Source organism: Talpa europaea, assembly GCF_964194135.1.
Source record: "Talpa europaea genome assembly, chromosome: 1".
Classification (NCBI taxonomy): Eukaryota; Metazoa; Chordata; class Mammalia; order Eulipotyphla; family Talpidae; genus Talpa; species Talpa europaea.
The window spans coordinates 108,966,360-108,993,852 of record NC_140073.1 but is presented as its reverse complement, the minus strand read 5'-3'; the positions used below and the strand labels follow the sequence as shown (position 1 = coordinate 108,993,852).

The following is a 27,493-nucleotide window of genomic DNA, read 5'->3' as shown; positions in this document are numbered from 1 at the left end:
TATATACACAATGGAATACTACTCAGCTATAAAACAAGATAAACTGTACATACCTGACAACACAGATGAAACTGGAGGAGATAAAGCTAAGCTAAGTAAGTCAGCAGGAGAAAGACAAATACCAGATGGCTTCATTGCTATGCAGAATATAGAAAAACAAAACAAAAGGTCAGATAAAACCAAACCAATAACAAACCTTAGAAATCTGACTGCAGAATTGAGGCTTCCAGAGGAGGAGGAGAGTGGAGAGCAAAGTGAGGAGCGACACAGTGGACTCTGCTGAAGGACTATGGGTGTCTCTGAGGTTGGGGGTGGTATGGCAACATACATCTGAAAGGTGTTATCCTATACCCTTTAAATCATATATAGTGGTTTCAATGTTACCTCAATAAAAATGTTCTAAAAAAGAATAACAATTAAAAATGCCTACCTTCAGATCATTTCAGCATGTAAACAGATTACTTAGGAATGTTTTCTCATTTTCATCTATTACATAAAGTATAAAGTTTTATAAATGTTTCATCAAATAATAAGATATTGTTGAAAAAGACAAAGACCTGCTTCATGAAGATTACATTTTCTAGCAGGAAGGGAGAAGATAAAACTAACATGTTGAGTACTGATATGTGATATAAAGAACGTAAAACAAATGATAGCCAAGTACCTAAAGTGGAGAGTATGAGAGAAGCTAAGAGCATGAACTCTGGACCCATAATGTTCACCTACAAATCCAGGCTCTACAAATCCAGCATAGGACAATGGGCAAACTACACACCTTCTCTATGCATCAATTTTCTTACCTGTTGAATGGGTAATAAGAGCACCTACCTCATGGAGTTGCTGGATTAAATAAATTAATGTGTCTAGTGCAACATAATTGTTTTCAGTTACTATCTTCCTCGCTAATAAAACTCATTGAACTAAGATCTCAATATTAAAAATTCAGGCTAAGAATGGGAATAAACTAAAAGAATTCTGTACCAAATGAAGAACAATTAAACTAAAAAACTGCTGCTTTTTATTTGATTGGTATGCAGTAAGGAAAATAACATGGAAATTAAATGATGGCGACTTTCATCAGCTGTCTTCACACTCATCAGAGCTTTCTTCAGTTTGATCCTCACTGCTTTCTCCTTCACTCTCCCGGCTACTGTCATCTTCACTATCTTCATCTTCCTCAAGGTCCTGAGCTTTCTCTGACACAGAAAGGAAGAAAATTGCTTAAAATGTTTCTAAATATTTCCACCCTTTGAAATTCTCCTTGCTTCTCTCTCCACTAGAAATACATATTTTTGGAACATAAAAACTGAATGACTGTTTGCTAACTGTATGTAGGATCAAAATAGTGGTACAAAGAAGAAATATCTTCATACTAGCATAAAGATATTTGTGGATTCTTTTTAAAGAGATTTATTTATTTATTTATACAAGAACTGGGGTACAGGTCAGATGTGCAGGGGGGGAGAGGATTCACCATAGACAGAGTGGGGAACAGAACAGGCAGACTGACTGAAATACACTGCTGACGGGAGCAGCGGGTGAAACAGGAGAGGTCTTCCCTGCCATGTGTGTATTTCTGTGGCCAGCGGGGATCAAACCAGCACTGCGGAGGCTGCGGACAGCTTCACAGCACTGTGTTCAACCACCGCCCCACCTAAGGAGGCCCAAAATGTTTGTAGATTTAAAGTAAATTTAAAACATAGGTCTATAAAATATTATTTTACTATTGTCAAGGTAATTCTTAAATAGAATAAGAATGAGATTCAGGGTAATTTAGTGGACACAGGCTTTCTTCCGAACTGCAGGCTAACCCCTTTAACACACAGGAGTGATTAGCATGGTCTATCTCTTCTGAAGGCGCCTGATGCCTGGTCCCAAGGAGCCTGCTCTGCTTGGGTGGTTCCGCTCCACAGAGAAAAGGGAGTCATCTTCCCCAAGCACAGAGGACAAGATGGTTTCATTAAAACATTCAAGAAAACCATTTAGCCTTTTCTTAACCATTTCCTGGGAATTTATTTCACCACTCTCCTGGGATAATGGGTTTTTAAATAGTGACTATGCAGAGTTCTGTGATAAAGAAGGCATTTTAAACTTACCCATCAGCAACAATTCTTCAATAAGTGAGAAAAACTCCTTGGCCTCTGTATTTTCTGGTTCATAGATTAGAACTGAAAATGGACAACAGAATGTGTTATTAATGTTTAAAGTATTGCAGCAAACAGGCTCCCAGAATGAGATTGAAACTGTCAATCAGTTTAAGTAAAAATGCACAAAGCTATAAACCCCAATAATTATACCACAGATATATCTAAGTGCAAATAGAATAAAATGCTTTATTTATCTTAGGTTCTTTGTGAGAGACATAATCCTCACATTTTCTACCTCCTGTCCCAAGAAAGAATGCAATCTCCAACTTTATGAGACTTCATCATTGGCTCCTAGCAAATGTGCTCCCAATCATAACCATTCCCAATCAAAATATGAACCCCTGCAAAATATGGAGACTTTGCTAATGAGAAAACTGTGTGCCTAGAGGCCTGTTCACTCCTTATCTCATCCCATTTACCAAATGTCTACAGGACATTCTTTGCTAAAGGTCTCATCAGGACACAAAGGAACTAAGTTATTTGTCTTTTTTAAAAAAAAGATTTATTTATTTATGCATACAAGAGCTGGGGTGAAGGCCAGAGGTGCAGGGGGGTGAGAGGATTCACCAGAGACAGAGTGGGGAGCAGAACAGTCAGATCTATTGAAATACACTACTGAGGAGCAGCAGGCAAGACAGGAGAGGTCTCCTGTGCCATGTGGGTTGGCTCCCTGGCCGGGGATTGAACTCGTTCTGCGCTGGCTGCCAATAGCTTCACAGTGCTGAGACTTAACCCCTTGCACCACCAGGGAGCCACCAGGGAGCCACCCTCCTCCCCTTTTTAATGCAAGCTCTTCCATCTTAGAGATGCAATTAAAAAAAAAAAAAAAAACCTCATCTTTCAAATAGGGAAAACTGATTAGTCTTTATCTTCATCCTGAAAATGTTTACCCTAGTTCACACCCTCGTCATCAACTATTTATCATTCTCCTCTCTTTGCTAGAACATTTGTTTTTAGCAGTGTTTATTCCTTTCTGTTGATCTTTTATGTGAATGTGCCACCTTTCCTTTGGACCATACCAATAGATTTTTTTAGACTTGTTGGCATTACCAACATCCCAGAGCCTAGAAAGATTTACACCTTTTGTTTCAGAGCTTTCTAGATCACTTAACTTACTTTTTCACATTTTTCTCTACAGATTTGTCTCTTACTTCTTAGTGCCTTTACGAGTTTTCATAATACTGTAGCATCCATTTAATGTTACTCCTGAGCAATATCTTGATGGCCCACAGGGGGCACTGGAATATTGTGTACTGTTGGTCTAAGAATAAAGATAATTGTGGATGGCTCAACTAGGCCCCATTGGCTTATAGGACCTCCTCACCCCATATGGCTTTCATCTTGACACACCTGGCCAAAGACTTTATTTCCTACTCCAATAATATAAAATTTAATGCCAAAGGGGTCATATAACTATGTATCTGCTCAGAAGATATTTTTAAGGAACTTGAAGGTATTTATACATATTTAAGGTTTTTAATGAAAGTAACTTTTTATAAATTGTAACTCTGACTAAAACATGCTTACCATTAAAAGTTTAAATCTTTCCTGTGTCTAAGACTCTTCCTGGGGCATGGCTTTTCCAGCTTGCTCCTTAAGATACTAGTTCCTTAGGATGTTAATACATATTTGGGAAACTATTTTAAATGAAGTTAACCAAGTAAAAATTTACAGTAAAGAAAAAAATGTAGGACTTTATAGATTAATATGTTTATAATTACTATGAACCTTATAGAGAGGAGAATGTGGTTTCCCAAATTTATTATTCCCATGGAATTGTTTTAGTGGGACAATTATTAAGAACTATTGAATTAGGAAGCTTCTCTGGTGTCGTAGGGGTTAAGTCTCAGCACTATCACTGCTGAGAACTGAGTTCAAAAGCCAGCCAGGGAGCTTACCCACTGTAAAAGGCAGGAATGGACACTGAGCAGGTTTTCTATGATCCAGTAGACCGGGTAAAGGAGGAGTCAGCGTCCTCAGTGGCTTTTTGCAGGTCTTTTTATTTAGATTACCAGGTACAAGGCAGGCAGGGGTGCTGGGGGGCTGGGAGGCTGGCAGTCCTCCCAGCCCCCAGCAGTCCTCCCAGCCCCCAGCAAATCTTCACTCTCACGTTCTCTCTGCTCTTCTCATGGCTCTGCTTCTCTCTCGGCTTCTGCTATTACTGGCATCCCCGTGACGCCACCCTTAAAAGTCCAGTCTCTCAGCCCAGGTGTACCCACCTCAGATGCCCGCCATCAGGCATGTATTCAGGATGACAGGGTTCCCTCATCTACCCTAATGGCGGGAGGGCAGAAAAGCCTGATACCTTTTACCTACCCTACACCCATATATGGCGCAGCAGACCTCTCCTGTATTGCCTGCTGCTTCCCTCAGCAGTGTCTTTCAGTCATCTGTCCGTTCTGTTCACCACTCTATCGCTGGTGTATCCTCTTACTCCCCACACCTCTGGCCTATACCCCAGTTCTTCTATGCAAAAATAAATAAATCTTTAAAAAGGGAAATGTTGAATTAATATGCCTTGGAATACATTTTGGAAAGCTTCATTTTGGAATTAGGATTATTTCATGAGATTGGAATATGAGATCAGTTACTCCTGTGGTTTAACAAAAACTGCTGACAATTGTCAAAATTCAGAGTAGGAAAAAGGTATCTTTCAAATTTTGCCCACAGTATCTACTCTAGGTAAAGAATCAAAAGAAGTCTTCTTACTCTTTCACAACTTAGTAGGGCTTATTAAAAGGTAACAGAATCTTCTAGTGTAAGTAGTTAGTATCCTAGTAGTTGTTTCTCAAATTGGGCCCATAAACAGAGCCTAGCGTAGGCCCGAAAGAAAGACTGTCAGGTGTGAATTCTGGTTCTGCCACAGTCCAGCTGAGATACTTTGGGGAAAATATTTAATATCTCTGTATCTCAGTTCCCTTATCTATGATATTAATGACCACACCAAACTATTTTGATAATGTAGATAAAGTACTTAGTGATACTAGGTGCATGGTAAATGCTAAATGAATGTTGATTACTATTTCCTGGAATGTTTCTGAGTTTAGAGAAAGGCTTGGTTCCTTTCTAAGCATTCACTGGGTATTTTCCTCTGGTTAAAGGGCTGGGATAAGGAGCAGGGGGCAGGTCTTGAGTCCATATGGCTCTAAGACCTTCAGACGGGGGCTAGTCTACGGTAGACACAGTGTTGCCCCGTCACTGTTGCATCTCTAGGAGAGTGCCTGGCACAAAGCTGGAGCCCTCAAGATTTTAAAGAATGGGATACATGAATAGAAACAACCAAGCAGGAAGCACTCATCATTTCCTGTCCAGGCAAATAGGATAGAGTGATTTATTTTACTTAAAAATAAATAGAAAACTTTACATGGACTATCTCTTCTGAAGACATATCTGTATTTGTGTTAGGCCTATAATGATAACCTTTTTGGTTTTAAGGCTATTATTCTTTAACATTTAAAAGTATTATAATTGATGAAGAAGATGGCTCAGGACTAAATGCTTGTGTGTGTATATATAATCTTCATTGGCTGGGAGCAGAAGTGTGGTACCCTGTAGGGTAAAGAAAATATCAGGCTTTTCTGCCCTTCCGCCATCAGGATAGATGATGGATCCTTGTGCTGAATGCATGCCTGATGGCGGGCACCTGGAATAGGGTGTGGGCATGGGTAGATGGGATTCAGCTGAGCTAAGACTGTGCTTTTTTTTAAGGGCGGCGTCACGGGGACGTCAGCAGCAGCAGTAGAAGCCGAAGCAGAAGCAGAGAACACCAGAGAGCCCAGATAGAGTGAAGATTTGCTGGGGGCTGGGAGGACTGGCAGCCTCCCAGCCCCCCAGCACCCCTGCCTGCCACGTACCCGCTGAACCCCAATAAAAACCTGCAAAACCACTGAGGACTCTGACTCCTCCTTTACCCGGTCTGCATGGGATCAGAAAACTTGCACTGTGTCCAGTCCTGCCCCCTACATACCCCAAGAAGAGTGAGCTGCAGTTTTCCTTCTTACAGGTGAAATAGGAAGATTGATTGGCACAAAATTGCACAATCAATCATGAGATGAACTAAGAAAAGTACTTGGGATTCTTGTATTTCAGCACCATTAAAAAACCACTTTTAGGGCCTCCCCTGTGGCGCAGCGGTTGAGCGCTGGGTTGCGAAGCTGCCCACAGCCTCTGCAGCGCTGGTTCGATCCCTGGCTGCTCCCCGGCCACCAGAGGAGGGTCCCACATGGGAGGAGGGTCCCACATGGCGCGCAGACCTCTCCTGCCGCCCGCTGCTCCCCTCAGCAGTGTGCTTTGATCCTTCTGCCTGCTCTGCTCCCCGCTCTGGCTCTGGTGGATTCTCTCACCCTCCCGCACTTCTGACTGTACCCAGTGCATGTATAAACAAAAAAAACCAACCAAACAAACAAACAAATAAATAAATAAATAAAAATGCCTCTATAAAAAACCACTTTTACAGGCTGCCTCCAATGCCTAGCAGGAAATGGCATGGAGCAGCTACAGTTCTGCATGAGACAACAGAAAGATAGCCAAGGAAATATTAGGACTACATAAAAACTGTGTGGAAGACAGATAAAATTCAAGCCTTTGTCAATAGATAAAATTTCTTGGCAAAACCCAATGCAAATAGTTTAAAAGACAGGACAAAGGATAAAGATCCCATGGGCACCTGGGGTGCAATGTGAGAAGCCTTCAGCCAAATGAGAATATAAATGACTATACCATAATTGGACTTTAAGAAAACACACCCGGAACCAGAGGCTTCATTCAAGAAAGTGAATTTGTAAAACGTTCCTGAAGGGTCAAAGATGTATTATTTCCTATAAATTAATTGCCCTAGATACAAATAAAGAAAATAAATAGTGAACCATAGGAGCCACTGGAAACCTAATTAATTCATGAAAGTATCTCCTTTCCCAGTCTCTGACTACTTGACCAGAAATATAGGCTTATTAATTAAATGAGAAAAAGCAAATATAGTAGGAAATCATACACTTTCAAGCCAGACCTGGGATCTAATCCTGATTTTACTACTCGTAGCTGTGTGTGTAAATTAGTTCTCCTTGTTAACTCTCATTTTCTCATTTGTAAAGTAGGGTTAATAATATGTGCCTCAGGGCCTCCCTGGTGGTGCAAGGGATTACGTTTCAGCACTATGAGCCAGTCCACAGTCACTGCAGCACAAGTTTGATCAGGCCAGGGCCTGACCTACATGGCGCAGCAGACCTCTCCTGTCTGGCCCGCTGCTCCCCTCAACAGTGTATTTCAGCCAATCTGCCTATTCTGCTCCCCACTCTGTCTCTGGTGAATCCTCTTACCCCACCCCCACCTCTGGCCTACACCCCAGCTCTTATATACATAAATAAAATAAATCTTTCTAAAAAATTAAAGAATTCAAGAATGTATTCAAGAATGTTCCTATAGTAGGTGCCCAGTATACAAATAGATAAATATATACATAAACTATGCTTACATACATATATTTTATCTATTCCATAGAATAGATAAAAGAAGAAAGAGCTAAAAGGGTATCTATACTGTAAGAATTTATATTACTATTTTAGGTCCATATTAGATTTACAAAAAAATCGTTTGTTGTTCTGACTATAGAGACTTTGGGTTGCACTCAGCCAAGTGTTCCTATTTGTATCAAAGAACTAGAGCTCCCTTCTTCCTAAAACAGTGTCTGTATCTACCTGTTTTTCCATGAACTTGCTTGGCATTGCTAAACTTTGGCCTCCCACATTCCACATCCTTGACTGGGAATCTGCCTCAGGGATAGCCAATCATACTTTACATGGCCCCCACCCCATACCCCCATTTCTGGGTCTCTCTGTCTGTGTTTCCTATCAGCCCGATCTTCTTCTTCAGAGTACCATTCTTTCCCAACTGGCTCCTTGGATCACAGTGCCTGACTGAGGGTTCTCCATATCTCCTTTTCCCACAGTCTAATCTTTCAGACTATACAGGTCCCAATGTTTGACACCGACAGAAAAGAGTGAAGAGTGATACTGAATGAACCACTAGGGGTGAAAATCAAACTAACCATAGCTAATGTCAACCTCAAGAGGGTTTAGAGCATGTGGGCTCTCATTTCTGTTTTCCCTCCAGTTCCCAGCACATTGTTGGGTATAAAGGTGGTGCTCAATAAATATTTGTTGGAAGGAATGAAGGTAGGAAGGAGGAAGGGAAGAAGGGAAGGTAGTGAATGAGTTTCAAAGGAACATAACGGGGCCTCCATGGTGGCACAAGGAGTTAAGCACAGCACTATGAAGCTATCTGCAGCCTCTGCACCATGAGTTCAATCCCCGGCCAGGGAGCTACCCACATGGTGCAGTGGACCTCTCCTGTCTTGCCCGCTGCTCCCCAGCAGCGTATTTCAGTAAATCCGTCTGTTCTGTTCCCCACTCTGTCTCTGGTGAATCCTCTCACCAACCCCACACGCACCTCTGGCCTGTATACCCGTTCTTGTGTACATAAATAATCTTTAAAAAAAATAAGGGAATGTAACCTCATTAATTAATGATAGATTGCTAAACTTTTTTTCCCCCCTTGACCTAAAATGTGTGTTCGCTGGTTTCTGTTACATCAATAAGCATTTTATTGAGCACTGGCTGTTTATGAGGCACAAATGCAAGGCCAAGCGACAAAGCTGACTGGCATATGTGATGATATCAAAGCACATATTTTATAAGCTTCAGCCAGAAGCTTTCTAAAATGATTGATGAATATGGAAATAGAATATGTAAATTTTTCCACAATTGGGTTCCACTAGAAACTCAGAATTGGGACAAGAGTTACAGGAGCACTCACTTCTACACTAGCCACCACAGAGAAGGAAAGTGTGAGGGAGGAGGAGACAAGGTCCAGTTTTACTAGTTCTAAGTGATACTGAGTATGCTGCTTAACCTTTCTCTGCTTCAGTTTTGTTATTTATAAAAATAGAGGATTGGACATAACTCTCTCTAAGGATTCCTTCTGATTAGATAGTCTCTGTTTGCAGGCCAACAAAAATAGCTTTCATCAAATTATTTTATTTGATATCTCAAAAGGTGAAAAGCCCTTGAAAGGATTAAACAAGACCAAGTATTAAACCTGGATATAAAAAGTAGGTAGTATTTTAAAAAAATAGCCAATGACTTAATAATTATTCTATCCACAGTAGGGACTCTGTGTGTGAGTCACGTGAGAACAGACCTCACAATTCCTGTACTACATTTTCACTTCAACAATTTTTAGATTGAGTCTAACACTAGTTAATACTTTGAACTCTATTATTAAAAGGTTTAAGTGTTGAATTGCTATTTTTTTCTTACAAGATGGGGAGGGGAAAAATAGGGGGGAGGGGTCTAATGGACTCTGGTGTAGGGCTATGGGTGTCTGATGGTGGGTGTGGTATGGTGACATGTATTTTATGCCTTTGAATCACATGCAGTGTTGTAAACCAAAGTTAACTCAATTGAAAAAACAACTATGACTAATGTATTAGAAGAAAACATGGGCAAAATAATTGAGAAGATTGTGGATGTTAACAGAGAGCTTGTATATTCAAAATTATTAAATGGACTTTCTAAAATTGGAAAATAAATCTTTGAAATTAAAAACTCACCAGATAGTTTTAACAGTAAAGTAGATATAGCAGAAGAGAGAGTATGTTAACTGAAAAACAGGTCAATAGAATATCGACTATGAAATAGAATATCCACTATGGAAAAAAGTCTAATTTATGCACAGCTGGAGGCCCAGGGATGGAACAGAGAGAGGAAATAGGGCAGAGTTATATATGAAAAGGTAACAGCCAAGATATTTTCAAAGTTGATGAAAGCATCAACTTTGAAATCTAAGAAATTGAGCAAACCTCTTAAATAAAAATGACCCACTGCAACTTTTTGCACATCAACTTCAACCACTGAAGACCAATGACAAAAGGAAAAGTTAATCATATCATCCCTCAAGTTAAAAGTCTCCAGTAGTTTCCCACCTCTGAGCAAAAGTGAAAGCTCTTAAACTGTGAGAGGCTGCTATGCAAGCTGCACAATGACCTGCCCACAACCTCTGCGGCATTAAGTATTTGTAGATAATTGCATGTTAAGTAAGCTTTGCTGCACTTTCTAAAACTTCTTTGAAACTAAAGGCATAAAGTTATTAACCCATTATCATGAAGGTAAAGATTATGACTTATTTTCTAGTGGTGGCAACAGTTCTATGTTAGGGGATAATTAATTTACCACATTCAAAAGCATTCTAGAGGGCCTCCCCGGTGGCGCAGCGGTTGAGCGCTGGGTTGCGAAGCTGCCCGCGGCCTCTGCGGCGCAGGTTCAATCCCCGGCTGCTCCCCGGCCACCAGAGGAGGGTCCCACATGGTGCGCAGACCTCTCCTTCCGCCCGCTGCTCCCCTCAGCAGTGTACTTCGGTCCTTCTGCCTGCTCTGCTCCCCGCTCTGGCTCTGGTGAATTCTCTCACCCTCCCGCGCTTCTGACTGTACCCAGTGCATGTATAAACAAAAACAAACAAACAAATAAATAAATAAAAACATGCCTCTATTTTAAAAAAAAAAAGCATTCTAGAAATCTAAATTATGACAATTAACTGATTTACTATGAGAATCACTCAGACACTATCAGGAAATTCACTAGATGTATAATATAATGCTCAAACAAGTCACCTTACATTTTATAGATTAGAAAATGGAAAAGTATTTTCTACTTACTCATTTGACATAATTTTTTTGCTAGATGGTAGTCTTGGCCCATTTCTGCTCTCAGGAACTGGGAAACAAGAAGAAATTCTTCAGATAAGTCATATCAAATAGAAATTAAATATCAATTATGAATTTCCTGGAATATATTCCAATAATGACTATTTTGCTTTTAACATACATTTTCTTCCAGGAGAGAATCTGTAGTCAGTCAATTAATCAAGGATATTAAAGAAATTCTCATTGAATAAGTATGACTGTCCACTTTTTTGCAGCCACACATCTATGTACTATTTGAACAATTTGAGAATACTTGCAGGTTGATTCAACAGCAGAGGTCAATCCCTTTAATATCTTTTTGGCTCAGATACTATTATTTGTGAGCTTAGTCCATAATTACATGGTAATATTTAGTAAAAAATACAGGTTTATAATTATTCATATTAAACATTTTCCAACACGGTCCCTATGTCATAAAATTTTACTTTATTTTAAAATTTTTATTTTTGTTAAAAAGTAATACATATTTTTACAAGTAAGAAAATTAATAACTAAACACTTTCTGTCCCTAATTTAAAGGTATTTTTATTTCTACTGTCCAAAGATGCTTATTTTTAATGTCTATATGTCATTATATCTTTCACCTATGTCACTTTTTTTTCCTACAAAGGAACACATTTTTTAAAACTAAGATTATTCAATAACTTAAAAAATACATATTACTCTTCTCCCCAAGGAATTAAATATTTGCATATTTTTTTACATGGTTAGGTTACAATTCACTAAACTATCTTCTATTATTAGCTATTTAAGACTGTTTCATTAAAAAAAAATAACCCACGCTTGGATGCTTGCTCTGAGCCAAGCACATGAGGTTTACTTTGCGAGAAACAGGCACCAAGTAATATGAGACACTTCTAACACATTTCTAGATATTTGACAAATGCTTAGGTGCTACTTTAAGAAATTTTATAATTACTAGTTTTATCAGTTTACTCATGGGTATTAGATTATATTTTTATAATGTAAATGGAACTCTTCAACTTTTCTATAAATCATTACATTACATCATATCACATTTATTCCCATAATAATAAATGCTATGTTCAGCTCATAAAAGTTTATTTTAAAATTTCATTCTTGGGGCCTCCCTGGTGGTGCTAGGGGTTAAGATGTAGCACGATGAAGCTATCCACAGCCACTGCAGCACGAGTTCGATCCCCGGCCAGTGAGGTGACCCACATGGCGCAGCAGACCTCTCCTGACTTGCCCGCTGCTCCCTTCAGCAGTGTATTTCAGTCAATCTGTCTGTTCCATTTTGTCCTCTGTCTTTGGTGAATCCTCTCACCCTCCACACCTCTGGCCTATACCCCAGTTCTTGTATACATAAATAAATAAATCTTTTTAAAAAATTCAATTTCATTCTTGTTTAAAGTTAATACAAGTTTACTTTCATTCCCATTTGTAGTTTTTTTCCATCTTAAATTGTGATCTTTGGTGGCTTATATTATCCTATTTTTCCAACTATCTAGCTCTTTAATTGATATGTTAAATTATTTTCACTTTGAATTACTAAATTCTGGTTATCTAATTCATTTTCTTTTTTTCCTTATGCTTATTTTGTTGTTTTGTTAGTTTGTGGCACTGATTGTCTCTCTTCCTTAAATCACCATCATCATTATCATCACCATCAAGTATTTTAAATTTTAAAAAGGTCTTTTCAAATATAGGCGAAACACTACATGACATGCACCTCAAAGACATCTTTACAGACGCATCACCCAAAGCAGTGATAGTGAAGGCAAAGATCAACAGCTGGGACTACATCAAATTAAAGAGCTTCTGCACAGCAAAAGAGACAATAACCAAAACAAAAAGAAACCCCAACGACTGGGAGAAAATTTTTGCACCCAACACTAATGATAAAGGACTGATCACAAAAATCTACAAAGAACAGATGAGACTCAACAAAAACAAAGAAAATAATCCAGTCAAAAAATGGGCAGAAGAGCTAAAAAGAAACTTCTCCGAAGAGGAAATACAAATGGCCACCAGGCATATGAAAAAATGTTCAACGTCACTTGCAGTGAGGGAAATGCAAATCAAAACTACAATGAGATACCATCTCACACCAGTGTGAATGGCACATATTAAAAAAACTAGCAACAACAAATGTTGGTGAGGATGTGGAGAGAAAGGAACTCTCCTACACTGCTGGTGGGAGTGCAAACTGGTCCAAGCACTATGGAAAGCTGTGTGGAGATTCCTCAACCTACTAAAGATAGAGCTTCCATATGATCTAGCAATTCCACTCCTAGGTATTTACCCAAAGGACACGGAAACATTAATTCCAAAGAACACCTGCACCCCTGTGTTTATAGCAGCACAATTTACAACAGCTAAGCTTTGAAAACAACCCAAATGCTCAAAAATAGATGACTGGATGAAGAAGATGTAGTACATATATACAATGGACTATTACTCAGCATTCAAAAAAGATAAACATGCAATTTGCAGCAACATGGATGGAGCTGGAAGGGATCATGCTCAGCAAAATAAGCCAGAAAGAAAAAGAAAAATACCAGATGGTCTCACTCATAACAGGAATCTAGAAAACCTAAATATGGACCGGGAAAAAGAATAACTATAAGAAAGAAAAAAATCAAAATCAACAAACAACTATGAACCAGAGACACTCTTTGTGGTGGGAGGGGAAGGAGGGATTGGGGTCAAAATCAGGGTTGCAATTGTATGGGGAATATAAAATTAAAAAAAATAAAATTAAACTCAAAAAAATTTAAAAAACATGTCTTTTCAAAGTTTTAATGTTTACAGTTTGGTTATCACCATTTTCTATATAGTTTTTAAACTTGGTTTTTATTTTTATTTATTTTTTACATTTTATAAAGGACAGGTTTATTAGGAAAAGGAATGGGGAAGACACTTGCACAGACATAAGCAGGTAAAAAGACTTGTATTTAAAAGAGACAGGTTTGGGGCCTCCCCTAGTGGCACAGCAGTTGAGCGCTGGGTTGGGAGACTGCCCGCAGCCTTTGCAGCGCCAGTTGGATCCCCAGCCAATGGCGAGGGTCCCACAAAAAATAAGACAGGTTTGTTAAAACAGATGCTAGTGTTGGATGAGAATTGCTTTAATTTTATTTTTAACTCAAATGTCATTTAAAGAATATTTAATAGTTTTAAATAGTACTAATTACTGTTGTAATTATCTTTGCTATTAATACCTAGTTTAATTCATCATGGTCAGAGGATGTGACCTATATAATATTACCTATATGCTTACATATTAAAAATATTTATGGAAAATTTACTATAGCCAGAAATAGAAAACACATGTTCCCAATTCTTACCTTCAAGTTAACATTTTGCTAATATGGTTTTATCATTATCATCACAGACTCTTTCTCTACCTTCTGCCTAGATAATTTCCAAGCAGTTTACACATACCATCTCATTTCACTTTGAACTAATTACATTATCACTATTATATCTAGTAAATTTAACAAGAATTTCCTAATGTCATCTTATAGCCAGACTATTTAGTGAAACATTATATTAATACTACTACTCTCAAAAACGAAAAGGAACAAGGAATTGATTTCAAGTCTCCTCTGCATTGACCTATTTTTGTTGTTGTTGTTAATATAAAATAAATTTCCTTTTAAAGTTCAAAAGGCAATGAAGTTAAAAAAATTCATGCAATGGACATTTGGCTAAAGACATTCATGAGAATTATTTAAGTCTTCGAAGTTAAGCTGAATACAGGTTCATAAAATGTTCTTATATTATTTGTGACATTCAACACAGAGAGATGCTTACCAACTAAACTCAAGACATGAATTTTGATGATATCCTGACAGGAAAAAAAATCCAGCTATAACAGTCATTTTAAAGATAAATTGGGAAATTTGAATTTGGATAATATATTTAAATTTTCATGAAGTTCTTCTTAGGAGACCCATGTATTTAGAGGTTAAGTTTTTTGATGCTGCAACTTACTTTCAAATGTTTCTGTCAAATATATGTATTAATGAAACAGGGGTGGGAAGGGCTACAAGAGGCTACATGGCAGGATGTCGGGTGGATGGAAGACCACTTACCTGCCTAGGCTCTAGACCAGAAGGCCACCAAAAATCCCCAAAAGGCCAAAAACCAAAACCAAGAGCTATAGCCTAACAAAGGACAGTGCCCGATAAGAGGACAGGTCACTGTCTGTGGGTTCTCACCCGCACGCACAATTGCAAGAGACCTTAGGCTCCAGGGACAACAACCATGGAATTTATTTTACAAACGGGGAAACAAAGAGCTGCCTGTATCCACAAGTGATGGCTCTATCACCCAGGTAGCATCAGTGATGGTCGCCACTGGTCACCAGGAGTGCTGGACAGCACTAGCCAGTGGTGATGGCCACTACTGGTGCCACAGAGGCAGTGTCAGAGACACCCAGTCTTAACAGCTCTTTGTGAGTTGCTGGGTTCCACCACCAACAAATAGTTCTTTGAGATATCAGGTCCAGGGCCTTTGGTGCTCCTTTCAGGCAATGTCAGAGACAGGACTGAGGCCCAGTCTGTAACAGACTCCTTTGGCTTCTCTTTCCTCCTCAGCGGGCTGCTAGATGCTTCTTTTTCTTCTTTCTTTGGAGGCTGGAACCATCTTCCTTTCCTCAGGGGCTGGCATCGTGGCCTCTCGTCTCTTCATCTCCCCTCAGCTCCCTCCAACCCTGGCTTATATCTTCTTTCAGGATGCCCCACCCAAAGTCTGATTGGACCATTTTTCAATCCTGTGGCTGCCTGGACCATTTACCAACCAACCCATAGCACCTGATTGGTCCATTCCACAGTCCAAGAAGTGCGCTTTACATAAAAGGGCTCTGAGGAGCAACTGCCACAAATGACTTGTGGTGAGAGGCGAGGTCCTAGTAACAAAAGTCTGATTGGATCATTAGCATCAAAATTAGCACCAATCAACTCATAACTTGCCCCTGACTGGTCCATTCCATGATCCAAGAAGTACACTGTTACATAAAAGGTCTCTGAGGAGCAACTGCCACAACTGACTTGTGTTGTAGCAGCAGGATGAAAACATCACTGCTCCTGCTGCTCCCGCCACTGAGAAGGCTGGGTTCCAGGAACATTAAGACTACAGTTATGCCTTAACTATCAAAAGAGAGAAAAGCAATCTAGAACAAAGTTAACAGATTGTGAATCCAGATGAAGTGTATACATAGGTTCATTGTTACAGTCTTTCAATTTTTCTAAAAGTTTGAAATTTTTCAAAATAAAAAGCTGAAAAAATGAAAAATAGGTGTAGTCTGAAAACAAAAGATCATATGCACAGGTATAGTGCATAATATGAAAATAAGCAATTTCATATGGTCTAAATTTTTATACAAAAATGAATGAATGGATTTTATAATTACGTATCAAAAAAGGAAGAAAAATAAAATGAGCAACTTCAGACAGGTTAGTTAAAGCAGGTAAGGTTTTTGAATGCTCCATAATTTATGAATGATTTAGCCATTTAGTCCAAAGGAAGTTTAAGTGAGATCTAAAACTAAGAATCAATATTTTTTCTCCCTTGTTAAAAGAAACTTATACTAAATGGAAGTTTTAAAATTCCCTATATATGCTTTATTCTAAAAGGAAAATGTGTCTGATTTCCTGATATGATTGCACAGCTAGCATTTGGGTTAAATTTGAGTTAAATCAAAGGAGGCAAGCACATTAGCATTTTCTTTGTGCTAGAAATCTAATCAAGGCCTTTAGTCACGATAGAGTAAAAGAGACCAGATTTACTGTCCCACCTTAACCAAAAAACTGGACAAATATATGAAACATCAGCTTTCGACAGTGATCTCTGAGAGAAGAGAAGCAAGTAGGTCCTATGATCACCTCTGCTTACTGCTTGTGGGCTGTTTTCAGGTGTTAGTCCACTGATGATCTAGAGTTGAAATAACAGTTTGGAGTTCAGAGAGGCCAATGTGGCTCAAATTTTCAATTTAGGCATGGGTTTCACAAAGAGAGAGCTCCAACAATCTGCAGAAGTGTCTGAGTCGTTAGCTGGCACTGATCTGCAAATGAGTATGAAGAAACTGAGGCAGAAGAATCATTAGAATGAGGTGCAACAATCATGGACCTCACCCAGGGCTGAGAAGAGCTGATGTTCCCTCCAACAAGAGTAGGTCCTCCTAATACAAAGGGCACTGAGAAGAGTCCTGACAGGGTCGTGCCTTGGCAACATGCCTACACTCCAAAGGCAGCCCTACATCTTCTCTGACAAGACTTAAAAGCAAAGCCCAAAACAGAAATCTGCCTCCAAGTAATTTAACTGTGTGTCCTAGATCAAAGTTAAACAATGTTTAAAGGAAAATAACAAAAGTTTGTAGCCAAGAAGGTAAAATTTATGATTTCTGGGAGTCAGTAAAAAAAAATACCAGGCAGAAGAATAAGCAGGAAAATAGGACTGGGAGAAAACTTAAATCAATTGGAACTGTTCTAAAATTGACAAAAATGATAGCATACCGAGCAAGTATGCTAAAATACTTACTATAAATATACATCATGTTTCAAAAAGTAAAAGAAAATATTAATATAAGGAGAAAAATATAGGCATAAGATAATTAAATAAAAATTCTAGAGATTATAAATAGAATATCTGGAATGAAAAACTATAAAGAGAAGATGGGAATAACAGCATATCATAACTGCAAAGAAAGAATCAGGCACTTGAAGATAGCAATTGAAATTTCTGAAATGATGATAAACAACTCGATAAAGAAGATGTGGAATGTAAAATAAACAGTGGAATACTACTTAGCTATGAAAGACATGAAAACTTAGCTATGAAAGACATGAAAGACATGAAAACAGTTGCAAAAAAATAGAGGTATCTCAAGGGAATTATGCTAAATGGAATAAGTCAGAAGGCAAACACTGAGTCACCTCACCTACATGTAGAACACAGGTAAACAAAGCAAATGAAAAGATAAAACAAAATAATAATGTACAAGTACATTTTGACAACAGAACTGAGGTCACCAGAAAAAGGGTAGGTAATGACAAGAAGAGTGGGTAGGATCCAATGTGTAGTAGTGGATTTTGTTACCATTTGTTTGATTTTTTTTTTAAATGAGGTGTATAGAGAAAACAGGAAAAAAGGGAACATCACTGACCTTCAGGACAATATTGGGTGGTCTAACAAATGTGTACTTCATTGAGCCCAGATGAAGAAGAGCGAGGGAAGAGGTCAGAAAATAATATTTGAACAATTAATAACTGAACATTTTCCAAACCTGATGAAAACTATAAACTCATAGATCCAAGAATCTTAATGAACAGAAGAAACATGAAGAAAACCACATCAAGGCACATCATAAGCATATTGCCAAAAATAATACGGATGAAAAAAACTTCCCAGAGAGATAAAAAGATACTTTATATATAGAGGAATAAAGGTAACAGTAGACATCTTGTCTGACACTTTGCTAACTATTAGGTTAACAGAGCAACCCTTCAAAGTACTGAACTTTAAAAGTTAAGGTGAAACAAAGACTTTTTCAGATAAATTAAAGCTGAGAGACTTCACTGCCAACAGAACTTCATTAGGTGAACAATAGCAGAGGAACATCTGTATGACAAAGAGCTCTTAAGAACACCAGGTATATCTTCAAGAAAATATAGTTTTCCAATTAAATTCTTTAAAAAATAAGTAACCGGGCCTCCCCAGTGGCGCAGCGGTTGAGCGCGGGGTTGCGAAGCTGCCCGCGGCCTCTGCATCGCTGGTTCGATCCCCAGCTGCTCCCCAGCCACCGGAGGCGGGTCCCACATGGCGCGCAGACCTCTCCTGCCACCCGCTGCTCCCCTCAGCAGTGTACTTCGGTCCTTCTGCCTGCTCTGCTCCCCGCTCTGGCTCTGGTGAATTCTCTCACCCTCCCGCACTTCTGACTGTACCCAGTGCATGTATAACCAACCAACCAAACAAACAAACAAACAAACAAATAAATAAAGCATGCCTCTATAAAAATAAATAAATAAATAAATAAATAAATAAATAAATAAATAAATAAATAAAAAATAAAAAATAAGTAACCATTAAAAACAAAAGTAGTAACAATGTATTGCAAGGCCTATAAAATATGTAGAAGTAAAATGTATGACTATATCAATACAGAAGATGGGAAGGGAGAAATGATGAAAATGTCCAGGAATGTAAAATGTAAAAACTGCTATGAGTTCCCACAATATATATAAAGCTGCATAATATTAATTAAAGATAGACTGATACTACAGTGAGGAGAATTGCTCATAAACACTTTTACTAGAATATATTTCATTTTAAGTTGCATTATATATAAATAATATGTGCCTGCTACTTCTCAAGGGTTAGGTCATGTCATTCATATTTATCTCTAAATATTCCTAGTAACTTTCAGGGTGCCAGTATGGAAAAATCATTCCTTAAAGCAGTTGTTGAAGAGTTTTATACAAAAACATCCCTTTTTCCTGCATCTGCCTTATCAAAATATGGAATCTTCTTTTTGCTGCTAACCTGATAAAAGTAGTGAGAGGCAGGTAGCCACATAAGCACTTGTATATGGACAAGGAGCTTTTTACTATTTTTCTTAATCTTTAAGGCTATATACTATGTAGCTATGTCAATATTTTCTAATTTCTAAAATTATATTACACAATTAAAACTTACTTCTGCCATTAGCTCTAGTGGGGCATGAGTATTCTTAGTAGGACTACTGTCATCATTATCTTCCTCATTGCTATCATCTTCACCATCATCATCTGTTGATTCAGACAACTTGTCATCAATATCTTGAAGGCAGTACTCATTCTTTTTCTCTTGCTCTACAATGACTGCATCTTTGTCCACTTTACCTTAAATAGAATATACATAATTTAATCAATAAACACTGAAAGGTTCAAAACATTTTAAATGGTTACTCCTAAACTGTAATGTAACAAGTATACTTGTTCTGGAGCTGCTTTGCTCATGACTGCAGAGTATTGTAAAAACTTACCTGATTTCCATTTCCAACAAGGGTAATTAAATTGCCAAGTGAAAGCAGAAAAAAACACCACCAAACCAATGTAACTTTGAGCTGTTCATGTTATTTAGTGTTTGAGATTTTAATGAATGAAAAACAGTTTTGATCATAAAGAATATAGTAATTTAAAGAAAAAAGAAATTGGGGCCTCCCCGGTGGCGCAGCAGTTGAGCGCTGGGCTGCGAAGCTGCCTGCAACTTCTGCAGTGCCGGTTTGATCCCCGGCTGCTCCCTGGCCACCAGAGGAGGGTCCCACATGGAGCGCAGACCTCTCCTGCCGCCCCGCTGCTCCCCTCAGCAGTGTACTTCAGTCCTTCTGCCTGCTCTGCTCCCCGCTCTGGCTCTGGTGAATTCTCTCGCCCTCCCGTGCTTCTGACTGTACCCAATGCTTGTATAAATAAATAAATAAATCTTAAAAAAAAAACAAAAAAAAAAATGGATTCTTTTTTTTTTTATAAGAGAAGGGTCAATCTCTCTCTCTCTCTTTTTTTTTTAAAGATTTATTTATTTATTTATACAAGCACTGGGTACAGTCAGAAGTGTGGGAGGGTGAGAGAATTCACCAGAGCCAAAGCAGGGAGCAGAACAGGCAGACTAATGAAGTACACTGCTGAGGGGAGCAGCGGGCGGCAGGAGAGGTCTGCACACCATGTGGGACCCTCACCCGGCGGCTGGGGATCGAACTGGCGCTCAGAGGCTGCGGGTGGCCTTGCAGCCCAGCGCTCAACCACTGCGCCAACAGGGGAGGCCCGACAAATGGATTCTTAAAAAAATTAATAAAGAAAGAAAAAAGAAATTAATGTCAGTCTATTTCCAAATGTATATTTCTTAAATTGTTCATACCAGGTCAATACTAAATAAAGAGTTTGGAGAGTAAGAGGTGGAGTATATCTTCTTAGGCAAGTTATATCAATCCTTGGATACTTGAGAATAAATTTCTCTCTTTGTCTCAACACTCACACACACACACAGTCACACGCAGGCAATGAGGAAGATAAATAAGTAGTATTCTAGATATAACTAAGGTTGTTTAAAATTTTTAATGATTTTTCCTAACTCAAGTCACAATATCTATGACCAACCCTAGATAACTGAAAAAGAAAATGCAAGAACTACTAACCACCCATGACTGTTCAGCGCTACACTGAGCACAGGAACACAAATACCTCATGGTACTTGTTTATACTCGGTGGGGAGTCAGAAACACAATGAATTATTACAAAACAGTATGGAAGTACGGTGATAAAGATGTGTACTAGATAAATGGATTAACAAATGAGAGTTCCATCCAAGGTCTGGGGAGTAGTCAGGTATAGTCTAGTGTAAGTGAGAAGGGACAGCATGAGCCAATGCAGAAAGAGAAATATGTGAGAGTTACAAAACACTTTGATGGTGCTTAAGAGTTGGGGAAGGTTGAGGCTAAAATGGTGACAGATGTGGCTAGAGAAGTAGGTAGAGGCTACCTGGATGACTGAGAGTTTTGTGGGACAGAAATCTTGGAGTCAGGAATTCACCCTAAGAATGAAAGGACTAATGAAAGATTTAAAGTAAGGAAACAATTATGATCAATCTCTCTCTTTTTTTTTTTTTTGTTAAATCTTTGAGTGAGTGATGGGGTGTGTGTGTGTGTGTGTACAAGAACTGGGGTGAAGACCAGAAGTGCAGGTGGGTGAGAGTATTCACCAGAGACATAGTAGCAGCAGACCAGGTGGATTTACTGAAACACACTGCTAAGGGGAACAGCCGTGAGACAGAAGAGGTCTGCTGTACCATATATGGGTTAGTTCCCCTGACCAGGGCTTGAACTCAGGCATTAGCGGTGATAGTGCTGAGATTTACCCTAGGCCACTAGGGAGGCCCCAATTTGGTAGTTATGAAGAAACACTTTGATAGCATGCTGAAAAGTGAACTTGAGGGTGGGACCAAAAAAATAGAGGAAAGCTGGAGTTATGTTTAAAAAGTCCAGGTATGAGAGAGAGATGATAAATGGCAAGACATTGGCAAAATAAGGATGGAGAGGAAGGGATAGATCAGAGAAATATTTAAGAGGTAATATCTCCATAGCATAATTTATTGGGCCTATTTTCTGAACTTCAATAATTCTTATACTACTTTCGTCCATTTTGCCATATCTGAGTGTCACCCAGACTTTTTTTCTTTCTCAGATTTTCTTTCTTAAATTTTATTGCCAATTGTTTATATAACTATGTAATTTTGGGAGTACAACTTCACAAATTTTGTCAGATTCTAAATATTATCACCCATGAAACTGATGGATATAGTAATAAAAGTAACAATAGTCCTAACAAATTAAATGCATTGCTCTGAAGACTACATATATTAACTTATTTAATGCAATGCCTCAATGAGGTATATACTATTTTTATTCCAATTTATAGGTGAAACTAAAGGTACTACTCAATTTCACACCACTAATAAAGTATTAAATCTCAGAGTCAGAGATCTAATTCTTGACCCTAAGTCCATATTCTTGACCATGTCCTATCTTATTTTTTCTAACACACATAAAAATCTACTATTAAAATAATTTTTTAAAGAAGTTTACTATTCTGTCCCCTAAAATTATCTATTTGGGAAACACTATTAAGTGAGTTTGCCAAATCCTTTAGCTTGATACAGTCTTTCACAGTTTCACACTGAATTTATATTATACCCAACGCTTTCTTGTGAGGTTTTGAGTGCCTAGAAAATCTTGTGCATGCCTTCTTTGACTGAAGAGTGGCTATGAGTTACTCTAAGTAGTGTAGATACACTTGTGTGAGAAAGCAATGAAGAAATAGAGGAGAACTCAGAAGATAATGCTAAGAAAACGCAGACCAAAATCAGACGAAACTGATAACATTAACTCTAAACAAAAAGAGCTATCCTGAAAAAGGATACCAAGTCCTTCCAAGAGTAAGACAGCTGGGCTATTCAGGGCATCTACCTGCTTCTCTTTCTTTTACAGTCTCCATGGACTCACAACCACCCTGATCTTCCAGTTCCCCAGCCTACTCACTGACTCATCACACTGATGTCACAGGGAAAGGTCACAATAGGGAGTTAAGTCTTTATGTGATGTCACAGGAATGGTCTCATTCGATTCCCAAACTCTCAATGATCATCCTGACAGAGGTTCCCTGATCCTTGGGGTACAGGAATTCCTCTCAGGTGCCATTTAATTACATTGCAGCACCCATCACCACCCATCATAGCTTTGCTTATTTATGTTTGCCTTTTATTGTTTATTTTTAATAACTGTCTCTTTTCCACTAAAATGTGGGTTGCATGAGGGTCAACTATTGGATTCACAGCTTTTAGAAGAGTACCTGATCCTCAATAAACTGCTGTGGAATGAATAAAACTTGTTCATGATTTTGCAGGTATTTTAACTCATCCTAAAATATAATACCCGATCATTTTTTGTATGATGTGTACCCATGGCTCCCATACCTGGCTGCATATCAGAATCATTTGGTAGACAAATTTGATACAGTACTGATTCCTATGACTTGCCCCAGACATACAGATTTATCCATAAACCAGAGGTCACGGAGAAGGAAGGATGAAATAGAAGTGACAGTTACTCAAATTAAACAAAGGTTATTACCTGTGCCTTCTTTTAAAAAGGAAGATAACCATGGTTTAGACTGCAGATTTGCTTCTGTATTTTTACTTTGAATACTCTTTGAAGATACTCTATTTTCAATATTCTTTAGAGAGACTTTATTCTCAACATTTTTTGAAGGTTCTTCCTTCCTAAATATTAGATTGTGAAAAAAAATATTTCCCTAGATCACAATTCTGTTTAAGGTTTTATGCATTCATACAATACATATATTTAATGTCAACACAATATAATATACCAAAAATAAACTAAATAGCTAAAATGCAGTATCTTCTTTGTGGAAAAGCATCAAAAGTAATTTTTGCTGATGATATAATTCTATTTCTACCTGGTATTTGTCATTATGTAATGATTCATAAACTCCCTTTAGAGTTCTTTAACATAGAACATATAAGCAATCAGTTATCTTAAGTGTCTCTGGCACATCAATGTGATGTGATAGAATAAAATAATATAAGGGATATTTGAGTATTTTTCTCTTAAGTTTCAAATCAATTATTGCCATTGCTAAATGTTACATTTACGGAGAGATTCCTTATTAACACTTGGTCATAATATAAAGTAGCCTATATTTTAATCAAGCAGATGAAATAAAAATGGGCTAATTCTTACACTTTTATCTGGAACCTCATGTCAATAAATAATGCATCAAGACAGAGAATCTCTGTTTACAAAGACAGGCACACTTGCTGGTGGAAAAATAAACCCAACTCTATTTTTCATGGTCTTAAGAATCTTTTAATATGCCTTTTTACCAAGTTTTAAAAAAATCAATATCTGGTGTAGATGGAGAGATATGAAGAGATGTATTATTTTCCCCCAAAGTTATGGTAGCTCTGTTTTTACTCCATTGAGATGTGAATCCAATATACTCAATGGCCTGAAAATAAATGGGGCATTACTATTTGAAAGCAGTGAACAATGTATAAAATTATACATGAGAATTGTATAATTGTATAATTGTAAAAGCATCATTTTTAACAGTAAAATATGAACTCACTTTCTAACTTTCTAGTCTTTCTCATATTCATGAAATGCTCCCAAATTCCTAAGAGATTGGATAACTTTTTCAGGAAATTTATATTTTTTAAACTTTGTTTTTAAAATGATTTATATTTGTCAAATATGGGCTTAAAAACAAAATTTATTAAAACTTACATTTCTGAGAACATCTTAGCTGCATTTACAGAGACTTGCGTTGATGAATTATGAAGGCTGCTTGTAAATCTTGGTCTATGTCCAAAGAGATATTTACTTAAAGTGTAAAAATGGGAATAAAAAAGCTTATCATTTATTTTAGAAAAGACAAAACATGACTACAGAATAAACTACAGACACCACTTTTTTAAATCTCAAAGAGTTGAGTATTGTGAATTTGCTTCAATCATTTCCTCCTCACACCTTTAAGTATGCTCAAGAGCTTGACCAAAAAAACCCAAAGGTTTTTTGATCAAAGGTCTGAGATCTATAAAACCTTAACCAGCATTAACGATATATTTTTACTTTCACTACTGAAAACAGTTTGTTAATTAGGTGTGTTTTGTTGGGTAGACAAAATCTTTCATATTTGGGATACAGAGGGGAAAAAAATGACTACTGTGGGTTTTGTGTACCCAGAAATTTGAAACTCTGATTACTGTGGGTTTTGTGTACCCAGAAATTTGAAACTCTGATTAAAAATTCCATACACTTCTTGCAGACCGAGATTAAAAAAAAAAAAAAAAAAAACAGTGGGGAAAGAAAACCTAACCTTTTGGCAAAGTCCACTTGTTGTCAGGTTGTTTGTGGACCCAGTGGGTGATGGAGAGTGAAACGTAAAAACACTAAAATAATTCATCAGCTTTTCAGGCTGAAACATTATTCCCCAAGCAAAGATTCCCCATGGTTTTATTTTCCTGCTTGATCATTTTTTCCCCCAGGACTGGTCATGTTCCTTTACTCAGGTAAAATACAGGTCACAGAGCCAAGAAGCCTACTAGCTATGCTTACCCCTCCAGTTCCCCCACTCAAACAACAACCAAACCAAACCAAATCTAAACCCTCTGTGTCAGAAAACTGAAGGAACATGCCCTTACAAAAAGTAGTTTGATAAGCAGATGCATTTATTAACGAGATCAAGAGAACAAGTAATCATACTGCATTTCTATTTTGGCCCAGGCTGTATTTATTTGTTTGTTTGTTTTTAAAGGATTTATTTATTTATTTATACAAGCACTGGGTACATTCAGAAGCACGGGAGGGTGAGAGAATTCACCAGAGCCAGAGCAGGGAACAGAACAGGCAGACGGATGAAATACACTGCTGAGGGGAGCAGCGGGCGGCAGGAGAGGTCTGTGCGCCTTGTGGGACCCTTGCCCGGCGGCCAGGGATCGAACCGGCACTGCAGAGGCTGCGGGCAGCTTTGCAGCCCAGCGCTCAACCGCTGCACCACCGGGGAGGCCCCCAGGCTGTATTTAAATCATTCCTTGAGTCAATGGCCATACCACCCGGAACACAGAACTCCTCTGAATCATCCCTCAGGCTAATTACTCAGGATTTGGATTACCCCTTGCTAGTTCCAGTGCAGTTTATCTTTGTCTATCAACATTGGGGCTCATAGCACAGTTGTAATTTACTTTCTTTTTTTTTTTTTAAGATTTATTTTTATTTATTTATGCACACAACAACTGGGGTATAGGCCAGAGGTTTGGGGGCGGGGTGAGAGGATTCACCTAGACAGAGTGGGGAGCAAAACAGGTGGATCTACTGAAATACACTGCTGAGGGGAGCAGCAAGAAGACAGGAGAGGTCTGCTGCACCATGTGGGTTAGCTCCCTGGCCTGGGATGGAACTCATGCCACAGTGGCTGGAGATAGCTTGATAGCTCTGAGACTTCAACTCCTGTGCCACCAGTGAGGCCCCTATAATTTACTTTCATTAATGTCTTACTACCTTCCATTATTATTGTTATTGACAGTTAAAATTTTCATAGATTTTTAAATTTAAATATATTTCAAACATGTGGCAGGATACATATACACACACATTTATTATTTTTTTTTTTAAGATTTTTATTTTTATTTATTTATACATGCACTGGGTACAGTCAGAAGCGCGGGAGGGTGAGAGAATTCACCAGAGCCAGAGCGGGGAGCAGAGCAGGCAGAAGGACCGAAGCACACTGCTGAGGGGAGCAGCGGGCGGCAGGAGAGGTCTGCGCGCCATGTGGGACCCTCCTCCGGTGGCCGGGGAGCAGCCGGGGATCGAACCGGGGCCGCAAAGGCTGCGGGCAGCTTCGCAACCCAGCGCTCAACCGCTGCGCCACCGGGGAGGCCCTACACACACATTTACATACAGATTACTATACTTAATGGGGCATTTTTTTCTGCTGCTTGTTTATAATATTTCATCTGAAATAGATTCTTTGTCATTGACCTGTTACACATTATTTTCTCTTCAATGTAAAAGGTATTTAATATATAATTGACAGCAAAAGCCAAAAGCTAACCTGAAACTGGACTATGACTTTTTAAATACCAATCTTGGGGTATTTTCCTTACTTAGTAGTAATGATTCATCTCATGGTAAATAATTTTAAAGTAACATTCACTTAAAGAGGTATTTTGAAAGAAATGAGCAGGTATTAAAGGAAAATAGGAATGAACAATGAAAATTACTATAAGTGAAGTCCAGAACACTTGCTTAAGCATTTAAAAAAGAGAAGTGAATATTATCTATACCTCTACATTTTCATCAAAATCCATTTTTCATTTTAAATGCTCTTTTATCTAAGTAACAATTGCTTTGACTCAAGCAAAAGCTAAAGTGTCAATCCATGCTTTTCTGGCTTTTCAAATTTAATTGGGATACAAATGATTACATTATCTAGTTCTAATTGCTTAACAGGTATGGGATAGATCAGTCGCAAAACCAGACATCTTACTCTGACATTGCTTCATTTGGTTCAATCAT

General features: G+C 38.2%; 1 protein-coding gene across 1 annotated transcript; it reads right to left on the bottom strand.

Moving 5' to 3' along the window:
* Positions 1 to 1,077: 1,077 nt before the first annotated feature.
* ERICH2 (glutamate rich 2) lies at positions 1,078 to 27,493 on the bottom strand (the record flags this gene model as incomplete). The annotated part of the gene is made up of 6 exons (XM_084258261.1): positions 1,078 to 1,196; positions 2,097 to 2,168; positions 10,855 to 10,912; positions 19,561 to 19,745; positions 23,507 to 23,673; positions 27,465 to 27,493. The coding sequence occupies 6 exons, from the start codon at positions 27,491 to 27,493 to the stop codon at positions 1,078 to 1,080; spliced, it is 630 nt and encodes a 209-aa protein (XP_084114387.1).